Raw genomic sequence first — 13,820 nt, forward strand, 5'->3', positions numbered from 1 at the left:
AAGTGTGTTATGAATTATTCATAAAATGGTGTTATAGTTTACTTAACATTACACAATAACACGTTTAAAACTCCACTTCTACATAATATCGGTTCACGTCACGTCAAATAGGACTAAACAACTGCTTATTTTATCAGGTACTGTTATACCAGACTGGCCTTTAACAAATGCGATTTATACAATGAAATATTATTAATACATAACATTTCAATATGTCTAAACATCCATAGGTTTGTGCAACACGAAGGTAATCCTATTAAAGCTAATATCATCGTGTTTCTTCGACCATTGACCGAAGCATCGGGACTGTTCACACGCCCTCTCCGTAACGGCAGTTAAAAACAAGAAGTAAATCAGTTTAATAATTCACGGCATTAATTTTTGTCACTAATTCTGGCAAGATATAGTCGAAAATGTATTCGTAATAGCTTCAACATTTTAAAGCTTGTTTTGTGGCCTGTTCGTCCTTATAACTTGGAGTGGATACTCGGAGCGGAGGAGTACGCGCGTACCACTTGCTCTAAACCTGAGGCCTAGCAGGGTACTTTGCATTGTTTTCCCTTTATCCCTCTTCTTTAGAATTTCACTTCTGGGTACCGTTTTTACAAAGGACGCCTTGTGGGGTACCATTGTTCACTGTGTGTGAGTACCACATAAGTTAGCTCCCACAATTAAGAGCGCATGGGCTGCGTGTCATCTCAGTATACTACGCCTAAATGTGGATTAATTTTAATCGTCAGATAAGTCTTCACAGTGCCATGTGCATCGCCAGTATAGGGCAAAGGGGGTGGGGGGGGGTGTTGCCCCCTGAAACATAAAAATAGGTGAGAAGTCACATTTACTATTAATTAAATACACATTTAATAAAATGGGCGACTGCAGGGGTGTCAATGGGGGTGGGGGTGGTAAAGTCCCCCGCCCACCCTCGAAAAAATGGTAAATTGAGAACATGCAAGAGAAAGAACAAGGATGTTTTGGGGAAATGTGCTTCCCCCCTAGAAAAAATCCTGGTGACGCCCATGTACACTGCTTTAACTTAAACTGTTGTTTCTAATCTCGGTTGCCTGGATTAGTGGAGGATGCCAGCAAATCAACATTGCCATTTACCTGATCATGGACATTTAGTGGAACTACGATGTTGGATCGTAGACGCCTACCACTTGACGTAGCTGGTTGATCTCGAGACGTCGCTGATGTTGGCCGACTTGATTCCCCGGGTTTGCGAGAGCGGCAACAGACGCAGTGTTTACTCCAGTAATTCTGTAGTTTTTCCTGCCACAGTCTTCTCACGCTGCCCTTCAGTAGGAACATCAGGCCGATGAGGGCGCCCTGCAGGGAGTTGACCAAGACTGCGACGTACCAGAATTCTGCGCTCTTGGCTACATTGGCGGCAAACAAAAGCGACCAGGTCGCCCCAGTCACCATCACGAGCTTCAGGATAGAAATAAGATATTTTAAATGAGAGTGATTCTGGGGCGGAGCAAGGGAGAGAGTGATATAGGAGGCTCCTCTTTTCACAATTTACCGGGGGTGCCAGAATTGTGTCCCTTTTTGAGGAAAATATTTGCCAAAAACATCTTTGACGTTTCATACCAGTCACGAATGCGGTTCTAAAAATGATCATCTCCCAATAAGTTTGTTAATCGGTGAAATTTAAGCAGATCAGCAGCTGCAGGCTTCTTTTTGGCTCAACTAAAAATGCAAGTTACCACGATAGTAAATGGTAGGTCAACAACTTACCTTGGAACACAACAGCAGATCGTTTCTTGCACTTCTTGCCATCTGTAGAGCAACCAGTCTCTTGCGATTTGACAAGACGGCATAGATCATATATGCAAGCAGCACGCAGTTGACCGTTAGAAGCACAGCAACAGGAATACCGAAGACAAACAAGGAATGCAGAGGGTCCGCGATCCAACAGCTGCTTCCACCGTACTCAAGCCACACCCGGGACTGATGCGGACCCATCTTAGATACCAAGAAGCAGACAGATACAAAGACAGCGGGGAGACCCCAGGCAACTAGACCGAGCTTCAAGACCTTAGAATTGTTTGATTCATCTCGCCGTCGTGGCACCGTTTTGGACTGGATGTTTAGTGCCAAGTCAGTAGCCAAGACACTCATCCACGAAAAGGTGGCAAGCCAGGAGAAATGCAGACTTGTTGCCCTCAAGACGCACAGCCAGTGTGTGGACATCTTGCCAATCATTAGGGAGACTTGGGCCAGAATTAGCGCCACCATCAGATTCATGATGATTTTTCCAGGCTGATTTCGCACAGCCGGGAACACAACATAAGTGGCAAAGGCTAGGATCAAGCAGACGAGAGAAAGCCCACTACCTGCAAAACTGAAATCTGACAGAGTTGTCATCCAAGCTGGATAATTATCCGGGGTGATTGGAGAGAGAAAGTTACAGACTCGAAGAGAACCATCAGGCAACTGCCAGACGTCATCAGCTTGGAATGTCTGCCCAGAAGCCTTATGAGCAAAGACATCATCATCATCATCAGCCTTTTCAACAAGAAACTCACTTCTGTTGAAAGATAGAACCGGACATTTTTTGTCTACAAATGGGTCACACAGCCTGAGGTACGTTTCCTTACTACTACTGCCATTACCAGATACGAACTCATAGACTGTAACGTGCATGAAGTCTAACCCACTGTACTCATGTCCATCTTTTGTGACGTAGAGATCATTATTGAGGTCGATATCACCGAGTTGGACGCCATGCAGGGTGAAGCCTTGGCAGATAGGAAACTTTGACTTGGTGTTGGCTTGAGATGAGACTACAAGAATCAGTCTGGTTGAATTGCACGGATAAGAAGTCGACACATCATCGGCAAAGCTGTTGAGAGCGTCTTGAACGCGCTTCGCTACAGAAAAATGTTGCCTCACGTAATACTGCTCGCTCATCACACCGCTTTGCTGGGAAACCTTCACAAGTGTTGTAAAGTTATCCCTCGTGTAGTTTGCGATTCCTCCGGAGGAAAGTAATTGTTGGAAACAGTCACCAGTGATACCGTCGGTCCAAGCACTGCGGGGGAGCAAGGCTTCTACACACCGGCCAGATTGAATCGTCATACCGACTGGACAACTAAGGTTTCTGCATCCATCTTGGAATGGATCATATATCTGCCATTGGCTGCAGTCTCCTAAACTCTCCCCCGAAATATCGGAAACAACCCTTCTCTCTGTGAAATCAAACAGAAGAAGAATCGAAAACTGGGGATCCAGACGGTTTTGTCCAAATAATTTGCATTTGAGATTTCTATGGGAAAGGCCGTGACAATGTGAACAGTAGACATTTTTGTAGGCTGGACCCCCTTCGATGTCAAAAACTAAAGAGGTATGATTCTGACAAAAAGTGCTTTGGGATTCTGTAGTGTTCGGCGGGCAAGTATCGACAATGTCTGTATAACAGAGATGCAAATCACTGCTAAGAGATGGTGGAGGATATAATTTAAACTCAAAACACGAGGCCATCGAATATGAATCTTTACAGTCCCACAGCCTGATAGACCACGGTACGAGCTGATATACTGGTATGTGATGGCAAATCGTACAGAACACGTTCTTGAAGACTATCTCGTCTGGACCGGTGACAGGAAATGTCAGTAGTTTCTGAGACATCGCTAGTGTCTCGTCCTCGCAGTTCTGTCGAATGTCATCTTGAGGCCAGTCGGGAGGACATCTTGCAACAGCAAAATAACTCTCTAAGGCTTTTTTAAAGGGCGCCAATAGAGTGATGCATTCAAAGAAAGGGATGTACTCTGATCTCGTCACTGGAGGAGCCGTCTCGTTGACGCAGTGATCCCAGTAGTCGACACAACAGTCGCCATATAGACTGCAGCGTTTATCGCATCTGCAGTTATATCTCCTCGTCGGCGGCTCACGACCTGTGGCAGGTACCCGATCTGAGCAATTCTCCGGTTGACAGTGGGTGGCTTGTTCAGGACACCTCTCTGGTATACGAGAAGGTGATGCTGGTAGAGCAAAGAAAATATATCATAACATACTATCATTCTAACACTTTGGTATAATTTATTTAATGTTTAGTTTTGGGCTGGGCAAAAATCACAGAAACCCAAGAAAAGTTTAATATAGGAAACCGCATGTGATACGATGGTCGCCGTTTCCTCTTTGTAGTCGTTTACCGTCTGGTGCATCGGTTACAATAATTATTAAAAACGAAGCACGTCGCATTTCGTGGCAGTGCGTCGCGTCGAAAGAACCCAAATCCCCCCAAAATATATTCCATATTAAAAAAAATGTAGCACCTAACAAAATAATGACTTGAAAGCCAATTTCATAAGCTATACTTTTAGATGAAAAAATACTGAAATTGCTCAATCCGTTCAAAGAATATAACCATTTATAAACACCATGACCCTAAACCCTTTTTCGTCCAAAAATGTGATTTCAAGATTTGTCTTCAAACATCACCGTCGATAAAACCTCAGTTTGAAAGTTAATACATGAAGTCCTTTGAAGGCCCGTCTTTAAAAAAGTGGATTTTATAAAGCACTCTATTTACTTGTTGACAATGCAACAAGTATTCTGTGTCATTGTCTGTGTTTTTCCAAACGGTCAGAATACACAATAAACTCTCGTTTTTGGACGAAAGAGCTAGGTTTTGAGGGTCATTGTGTTTAAATGGAGATATTCTTTGAACGGATTGAGCAATTCCAGTATTTGTTGTCTACAAGTAGCTGATGAAATTGGCTTTCCAGTCATTATTTTGCACGTTTGGTGCTACATATTTTTTAAATATTAATTTTTGGTTTAGGTTGCGCTTTTTTTTTACTCACCCTGTATCAGGCGCGCCTTTTGATACACATAAACAGAAGCTATAACATAACGCTTTATTTAACTGCAATTGCCCCATTAAGTTTGTGCTGTGATAACAATTGTTTACAATACATTTTGCACGATAGACCGCACAGAACTTCATTAGTTTGCTTTAAATGCTAGCTGTCGCCTGTCGGATTTCGATGTGGTTGAATTCTATCATGTACTTGCAATTGGTGCAATCAAATTAACTCGTCGGAACAGGCAGGATTTGACATAGCTGTGTATGTTTTCTCCTTCGTGTAAGGGCCATCAAATTGCAACTTTTTTGTGTTCAATTTTGAATTTAAAATCGGTCGATTAAATTCGCCATTTGTTGCACGTTTTGAAGGCAGTATTAAAAAAAAGTCGTGAAAATAAGAACGTTTACATTATTTTTTTATAAAATCCAACATTATGTAAAGTTGACAGAACTGTGTTGAAGTGGTCATAAAAGCGGGAAAGCATTTAACAGAAAGAAAGGAAGTTCCGGTATTTTTTTTAATTACCTTGCAATCAAAACTTGACAAATCCGATCAGGTTTCAAAGTTTGTTTGGAATAAATAAAATTAATACCTGAAGCTTGGTTATACGGCATTATAAGAATAAATTGCAGGCGGTACGTCTCCGTTTGATAGCCAATTTTGAAGTAGTAAAAGTAACTCGAACCTGCAAGTGTGACCATCAGAATTAAATGGTTTTCAACAAGTCTAGTTAGTGAAATTTGGTTTAGGCGACTAAATCGATTTCACAAACCCGTCCGGCCACTATTATCCTCCGATTTATAACTATAGACAAATCTAAGCATGTGGTTACTGTACATTCACAAGAGCCCCCCTTCCATGGAGAAACCATTGTCTACACCGCTGTACAAAGCAACAATGCTTTCGCCACTGAAGGGGGCCTCCGTGATAGAATTGATAGCGTGACAGGATTGGCCTGTTTCTAATCCAGTCATTTTCCTACCTGGTTGGTAGAACCAAATTGATAGACAATAGACGAGTAGCAGTATATGCGGTCGAAGCAATGTGATTCGTCTTGCATCAGCCATATCAAAATGATGCCACAACTTCGCCAGTAGATGTAGCTCGAGTCTGCTCACGAGTGCAAATGAGGGCTGTCTCCTTAGATCCTTCTGCTGTACTAATTATTCGGTGAAGATCATCCGATTTTGTGATTGGAGAGGAGCCAGTGCGCCCTCAACTGTACTGCCTTTGAGGCAATGGCAAGAGTGCATGCAGTATTGGAAACAAATCATCGTTGAACACGAATAACGTAACAATATAAACCGAAAACCTTAGGCCAAAGAAAAAGGTCTCCGGTTTCTGGTATGGAGCTTGTCCAAACAGTGGTGTGGCGACGCGGTTTTTTTTTTTACCTGACTTTTTTGCTTCAAATTTCGACTGATGACTGCAAATGGTGCCCGACTAAACTTAGTACAAATATATGAGAGTCCAGAGAGGCCACATAAAGCTTATTCTCGACCATAACCCAATCTAAAAACACGTTAAAATTGTGCAGCAGCAGGATTCCAGTCAAACCAGTGAGTTTTGGCGGTTTTGAGACATCATCTTTTATTGAAAAAAACCCAAACATTTTCATTTTGCCGACGCGCATGGCTACGGCGACGCGCGCGCATACCAGAAACCGGAGACTTTTTTGTTGGCCTTACTGATCGATATATATCCAAACAGATCGATGTATTATATCCAAACCGATGCATGAACACGATGCATGATCAATACAGGATATAGAGTTCAATAATCTATAATAAACAATTCATGACTACTATTTAAATTCACGAGCACGAGTCAAGCCTGTTTTTTTCACGTGTCGGATTATTGTGCTATTAGAGAGGAGATAATTACAAAGGGAGGGGTGGGAGAGGGAGTTAGACAAGTAGAGGAGATGAAAACATTAAATTAATTTAAAAATAATTGGGAAGGGTATTTTGAGACAATGAGTCGTTGACTGTTTGGTGTAAAAAAATTATACGATGCAGATTGCGGTTTGAATTCAATAATGAGCTGCAGATGTTGTTTGCTGATCGGTTTAGGAACTCTTGAGGGAGGTGAATTATCTTGAATTATCTTCGGCCGACGCTGATCACCTACAGCTAATTGGCCGGTTCGTGAGGCTGTTACACGTGAATTTCAGATCCTCATAATAATTGCTTGAATTAATGAGAAACTCTGTGTGACGTAATTAATATGTTGCACGCCGGTCGCACGTCTTTAGGGACCGAGTCTCGTGAGAGTTTGGCTGGTGACTTCAAGTTTCGATTAAAGTTCGAAACTTTTTTGTCAATTCCTTGGGTGAGGGTCGTTCACAAGGCGTAGTGCTTCAGTAACAAGTAAGGGATTACAGCCAAGTAATCAACGATGCTGATTGGAAAATCTTCAAGATGTCCGTGTGTAGAGATGCCAAGATCACGCAAAAGCTGGGCGTGTGACGTCAACAGTGCCGCAAGCGGCAAAGGCCAACTTTCAAAAACACTGAGTCGCGTCCGGAAATTAGGCACAGAATCAACCGAGTGTTCCCGGTCCCCAACGTGGTGCGCTTTAACATATCTCGGAAAATTAATGGGAAAAATTCTGATAAATCTTCATTATATTATCTCAACTCCCGTACACAACTTCAAGTTTGTCAGCAAAATATTTTCATATTTTTGGGCGCATTTCAAAAGGATTCTTTTTTTTTTGCACTTAGAAAAAAAGCAGACGTAGAATTTCTCTCTTGGATACGTAAACTCAAGATTTATGAAAAGGGATGTCAGAGATTGTTGAAGTTTCACTTACCTGTGAAATTTAAGTTGCTTTGCAGCAAGACACTAAAGTTAACCGTTACAAAGACGGCAGAGTTGCAACGAGTCACTGATTTTTGGTACTCGAGTCATGTTAAAGAAGCGACTCGAGTTGAGTCGAGTCGAGTCAATTCGAGTCAAGAATATTGAACACTATGTAACAAATAAGGACAAGAGAGACAGTAATTTGTATCACTAAGTAACAGTTAGCAAGGCTTCTATCTGTTTCTGACCAGTCGAGTCCCGTCATTTGCTCGCAGTGACTCGAGTCAAATCATTTACCCAAGGGGACTCAAGTCATATTGTGTCATATTTGTCATTTTTCTTTTAGGGGTTGCCCCCCCCCCCCAGATCCGCATCAGGTACTAGACGAAGACGGCATGTGGAGTCTATTTGAATAGCGCCCTCTTGCGGGTTCACTCGCTCATTGATTGGTTCCCAGCCTTCTTTAAAAATACTCCCTAATAATACAACGAAATAATGAGGTTCCTAGTCATGGGACCTGATCAATTCAGACACATGGTCCTGCCACAATTCGGCATGTGGGGAGTGAGATAGTTTCTCATTTCCTAACCATTCAACTGCTTAACATTTTGTAAGTATTGTTGTCAGTAGTAAACAGAAGATCGCAGACTTGCAAATAACTTTTTTAATACATTTGTATAAATAGCTGTTTGAAAAGAACGAATTTTATTGCGGTGCCTAGTTTTCGGACACGACGCAAGTCATTAAGCCTAGGGCTATAGCGCTAGCTAGGGAGCCTGATCCCAACATTCAACTAGGGCCCATGCTATCAGCTATAGCCTAGACATACATGGCATATCGCATGTTCAGATGTTGTTACTGAAAACATGTTAGAATTACAAACAGGGTTGTAAGTGGCTCTTTTAAATTGAAACTACCCACGATCACAGCTGCTCTGCTGTCACTAGCCCCATAAATGTGGCCTATTTACTGGACTGCCTCTAGCTGGAGTTACCTAGCCCCATAAATGTGGCCTATTTACTGGACTGCCTCCGTAAACATAGGCCACACATCCACATGTACAAAAATCGTGTCGACGGAGCCAAATTTTGATTTTCACATTTAGGCTTAGTTTGTAGGTTTTTTTTGCTTTAGAAGCATACTCACCCTCTTTACAGGCTAATCAGAAAGTGCTGCCTTTTTCAGATGTATATTTTTTGTGAAATTTCATGTTGAAATTTTGATACGCAAACGTGTAAAAATGAATCTGGAAATTTCACGAAAAATATACATCTGAAAAAGGCAGCACTTTCTGATTAGCCTGTAAAGAGGGTGAGTATGCTTCTAAAGCAAAAAAAACCTACAAACTAAGCCTAAATGTGAAAATCAAAATTTGGCTCCGTCGACACGATTTTTGTACATGTGGATATGTGGCCTATGTTTACGGAGGCAGTCCAGTAAATAGGCCACATTTATGGGGCTATGCTGTCACCATCTATAACCAGTTTCCAGAAAGCCGCCCTTCCACTTTTCCAGCTATCAGAGGAATGAGGCTACCTGTAGGCTCACGTCTCTTCTCTAGTTCATCACAAGGGCACAATTGCAGAATACCCCCCCCCCCCACTCGATCTATCCACCTCGTAGCCGGCTACGAGGTCATTGACGTCAATAAACATTCTCAGCGCTACTTGTATGTACTATGCGTCATGCTCCATTGCACTCCCACTTCGTGACCGCGTAGCCGCCAACAGGGTAGTTGGTTTGGACTTAGAATTTTTTCAGCAACTCCCATTCCTTTTGTGTTGCTTCGTTCTCAAGCATATTCAAGGGGACTCCCACTCCGTAGCCTCGTAGCCGCCAACAGGGTGGTTGGTTTGGACTTAGAATTTTTTTCAGCAACTCCCATTCATTTTGTGTTGCTTCGTTCTCAAATAATGGACCTCCACTCAGTATCCGCGTAGCTGGCAATGGACTTGAATTGTTTCTTTTGCAGTGATTCCAACCTCGTAGCCAGTGATTTTAGGGGTAAATTTCCGAGTGGCGGGGTATTCTGCAATTACTCCATCACAAGAAGTATGTTTTTAATGCACCCTAATTCATTGTTCATCGTTGTCGTCGTCCTGCACTGTTTGGTGGCCACCTATTTACTTCCCTTAATTATGCACTTTGCCTGTGACGTCACTTCTGCACCATCCGAGTAAAGCTGACTAGCTGAATAAGGATTTCACCACTCAAGACTCAAGACTCAAGAAAAACCAAAGAATAAAGAGAGCCCACTAGTTTACAGCCCTGTTTGTTTGTCGTGTTTGGCTAGATTAATAAAGTTTTGGTTGGCAAGTAACGAGTTAAGCCTGGCCCAGCTGGGCCAAAATATTTTTATCACCAACATAATTTAGGGCCTATCAAGTTTTTGAATTAACACTCATTCTTGACTTGGCAGAATTCTTCTTGGCCACTGAAGATGACGTCTTTAGCTCAGCAACTGAAACGTCTTGCTTTGCCACAAGGTCGGGCTGGCACTGTAACTCATGACAAGCACCGTAAATCGCTGCTCTTTGATTCAAAGGAAGCTGCCACATTAGATCGAGAAACCTTCTATGCTTTAGGTAAGATTAACTTATTTTAAATTTCTCTCTAATGACTTTGACGCAGAAATATGCTTCTTATATATTACATCTCAGTGACAAACATTTAAGTACATTTTTAGAGATTAGAAATTGATTTAAAATGGTTTAATGTTGAAGACCGACAATTTGATTAATCTGCCTGTTCCTGTGTCAATTTGCACTTTGAAGATTTGAAGCCTGAGGGCATGGAAATGTGGCAGTCGTTTTTTTATAAAGAGTGATTCATTCGTTTCATTGTTACTTTTCCATTACTTTTCTCTTCTTATGTATCAGGTGTGAATGGTCTCCAAGAATTGGAAAACATTGATCCTACCTTTCAAGAGTTTGAAAATACCCTATTTGACGAAGCCTCAAAGTCGCTTGAGCGTTCCATCCAGACCCAGGAAGTCAATGCCCGGCTTGATCGTAAGATTCGACGGTTCTTGCTGCGACTGTCACCATTCTTCTTGTTAAAGCCGGCGCAGAAAGCCACGGAGTGGCTCATTCACAGGTTAATATACAGAGTTGATCGAGGATTGATTTAGATGACAGTATTACAATCGAGTCCATCAAAATTACATCACAATCTGGTCAAAGGTAATAGTGGATGAACAATAGCAAAAGGAATTCCTTTGTTAACCAGTCAGAATAGCTTCTGACTTAACTTGGGACTGGATGACCTTTGACAAGACTTGTGAATTATTTGATGATTGACCCTTGAACATTCCAATCTTCTGGTTTGTAAACTCAGCAAATTCATTGACAAACTTAAGTTTTCTAAAGTGTTTTTTCTCAGTGGTTCCCTCATGTATTTCTTCCGTAGATTTTCCATTCACGAGTACAACGTTGACGACTTACTGGCATGTGTCATCCCGTACCACGACACCAAGATCTTTGTCCGTGTGGTTCAGCTGCTGAATCTGCAGGAAGATACTAACAAGTGGCACTGGCTTCAACCCATACAGGTATGAGGTCAAAGGTCATGGTTGCATCGTGTAATGACAAAATGTAGTCAGAGAATATAGAAGGGGTCAGAAATTCTCTTTTGTAAACTTCACAAAATTCTATGTCTTCGGACCTTGTAGGTCCCGTTCCTTTTACTCCTTGTACATCTTTTGTAAAAATTGGTTCAATCTGTGGGGTAAACCAAACTAATGCTTGGTTCTGCTTTTAATTTGAAGAAAATCAATTCGACACCTGGGTTTATTACCAACAAGATTAGAACTCAAACAATTCTTACGGAAAGAATGAACTGCATCCTGACGCCACTTTTTTCATCACATGTCATCACAATGAAGGTCAATCATCGCAAAAATGTTGAAAAGACATGAATCTGGGACTGAGAAACATTTCCAATTTTGTTAGGAAATACTTTGAAAATCTACTTGACTCTCCATAAACTTTGTACACAACTGCTGAAGTGGAATTTGGATACTAAATTCTTTCCATTCTTACTTGTTGAAGGGGATAGTCAGAAGTTGATGTTTATTCATAGATACATCAAAATACCTTAATATTTGTTTGCCCACCGTAGACTCCTGGTGTGCCTTTGTCAAGGACAACTGTCATCAACCAGTGCTACAAAGATCCAGGCTTCCTTCGGTTTGTGTGTGAGCTTGTGCTATCAGCCATTAAGGTAAAATCAACTAAAGAAGAAACAAATCCTAACAAGACATCTTCTTGTTTTATTGAAATGACAATTATATTAGTGTTGCAGTTAAGAGAAAAGCTCTATCTAGCAAACTGCAGAGGCTCAGATGCTTGTTGGTCTACAAGGTTAACATAAGTTACCCGTAGGTTTCATAAATGATCCGGTTTTTTTTATAACTTTGTTTTCAGGTTTGCATCTAGTCTGAAAATGTGGGACTCTCAATACTGTGTACGAGACTCCCAAAACTTAAGATAGTAAAAACATGCAAAACCAGAAAATAGACTGGCACATGAAACAACCAGTCCTGCATCAGTCAACTGTCCAAATAAACATCTGGTACCTAGTGTCTATGTCTACACATTCTCCATTGTCATGCCAGCAGACTACCGGAGGGCCAGTCTTCTCAACAAGTTGGACATGATCCAGTCCAGTCTTGAGCTTCAAATTGAAATCACTTTGCATCACTCTCAGGTGCAAAATGTTGAAGAAAAGTCTCATTTAAAATTTGAACGGAGACCTCAAGCTGGGCTAGTGATGCCTCATGACAATTTTAGAGACTTTTGTCAGCCAGAGAGTGAGTAAAGTTGGCTTTGTTTTATTTTGCATGTTTTTTTCTGCGTTCAAGGTCCCAGTCTGGTTTGCATGAATAACAGAATTCGAACATTGTGTGTGTTTTGTTTAGGCTCATAAACGAGTAACCACCCACTCACCTGATTATGATGACCCTTCGTCTACGGATGGTGAAGCGCCCTCTAGCTCAGCTGACTCGTTGCTGCGAGTCGTAACATGTTTCTACTGCTCAGCTGTCGTTGGGGCGATTGAGTTTGCCAAACATGTGAATGAGAAGCTCCTGTCTGGGATCCTTCCTTATGTCTTGAAGGGTCTGAAATCCAAGTAGGTTGAGTGACTCAGTATTGCTGGGACCAGAGACGAACAACTTATTCTACCAATTGCAAGACTCACAAAAGACTAACCAATGTCCTATAAAAGGACAACACAATGACCTTCAAGTCCGAAGGCTTGCAAGAAAACTGAACAAGGCTTACTCGGGAGAGACCTGAGCCTATGACCTTCTGATTACTTGATGGAATTTTCAAGTGACATCTTCCTCAATCTTTCAAAATCCTCTAAAAATCTTTTGATGGCTTTTGAAGGGTGTTGAAGGGTTAAGCTTAACTGAGTTTGTGAAATTTGTTCTTAGGTTTGCAGACTACCAGGCATCTAGCTACATGATCACCTGTCAGCTTGCTATTAAAGTCAAGATGAAGATGGATCTAGTAGATCCTATCATCAGAAGTATATGTAAGGTACGTTGATATCCAGTCTTTGCATTGTTCATACAGGGGGCCACATACAATCAGGAACAATACCGTTGGGCTACATCAGAATTTCTGTAGAAGGGTTATTGTCTAGATCTTCAACAATTACATCTACATGGGCACATTTACACAAGCCTGACATTCACAGCACTGTCAGTTAAAGTTTTTCAAAACGTTGAAATGCAAGTTTCTTGTTTTCCCCCCTTCCTTTTTAGCATCTGACTCCTACCTTGGCCGTGGAAGGATTATCTTGCGTTGCTATCCTCTGCCATACTCAACCTGTCCAAGAATTTCCAGAGAGGTATTTTCATAAACCGTTCTGTAATTTTTACTAAAACAATACTTGACAGTGCTTTCAAGCTCCTTTAGAATTTAAAGATAATTCCAAAGCTACTTTCCGTGTATTTAAGTTTTCCTGTAAAACACGGGTTTCAGGCATTTAAAAAAAATTGCAGATGCACTATGTAGGTGTGAATACTGTTCTTGTATACCTAAAAATGTCTTGCAAAAAATTGAAAACCCACTTTTATACCTGACGTTTGACTGTATGTAACCTATTTTGTTTTAAGACGACTTTTTAAATGTCACAAATCTTTAACCAATTGACCTTTGTGATTTGATCTTTGCAAGTCAAGATTGTGAATGAC

General features: G+C 41.4%; 2 protein-coding genes across 3 annotated transcripts in view; one reads left to right on the top strand and one right to left on the bottom strand.

The window, feature by feature from the left end:
• Nucleotides 1-923: 923 nt before the first annotated feature.
• On the bottom strand, nt 924-4,068 carry LOC119722545. The gene is made up of 2 exons (XM_038192733.1): nt 1,741-4,068; nt 924-1,431 (listed from the first exon to the last, which is right to left on the bottom strand). The coding sequence occupies exons 1-2, from the start codon at nt 3,631-3,633 to the stop codon at nt 1,051-1,053; spliced, it is 2,274 nt and encodes a 757-aa protein (XP_038048661.1). The 5' UTR covers nt 3,634-4,068; the 3' UTR covers nt 924-1,050.
• A 4,036-nt stretch (nt 4,069-8,104) lies between these two features.
• Nucleotides 8,105-13,820, top strand: part of LOC119722546 (HEAT repeat-containing protein 1-like) — a 30,225-nt gene continuing 24,509 nt past the window's right edge. For both annotated transcript variants that reach the window (XM_038192734.1, XM_038192735.1), the window contains exons 1-8: nt 8,105-8,228; nt 10,038-10,203; nt 10,498-10,714; nt 11,027-11,168; nt 11,738-11,839; nt 12,537-12,748; nt 13,056-13,161; nt 13,389-13,474. In XM_038192734.1, the coding sequence (XP_038048662.1) occupies nt 10,059-10,203; nt 10,498-10,714; nt 11,027-11,168; nt 11,738-11,839; nt 12,537-12,748; nt 13,056-13,161; nt 13,389-13,474 (1,010 nt within the window). In that variant the 5' untranslated portion in view covers nt 8,105-8,228; nt 10,038-10,058. The remainder of the gene's footprint in view (nt 8,229-10,037; nt 10,204-10,497; nt 10,715-11,026; nt 11,169-11,737; nt 11,840-12,536; nt 12,749-13,055; nt 13,162-13,388; nt 13,475-13,820) is intronic.

This window comes from Patiria miniata, unplaced genomic scaffold, assembly GCF_015706575.1.
Source record: "Patiria miniata isolate m_02_andy unplaced genomic scaffold, ASM1570657v1 HiC_scaffold_15, whole genome shotgun sequence".
Lineage (NCBI taxonomy): Eukaryota > Metazoa > Echinodermata > Asteroidea > Valvatida > Asterinidae > Patiria > Patiria miniata.

Coding starts and splice junctions, on each gene's coding strand:
- LOC119722545 (XM_038192733.1), bottom strand. CDS start 3,633: ATGTCTCAGAAACTACTGACATTTCCTGTCACCGGTCCAGACGAGATA. Junction 1,432..1,740: donor ATCTGCTGTTGTGTTCCAAG/GTAAGTTGTTGA, acceptor TCTATCCTGAAG/CTCGTGATGGTGACTGGGGC.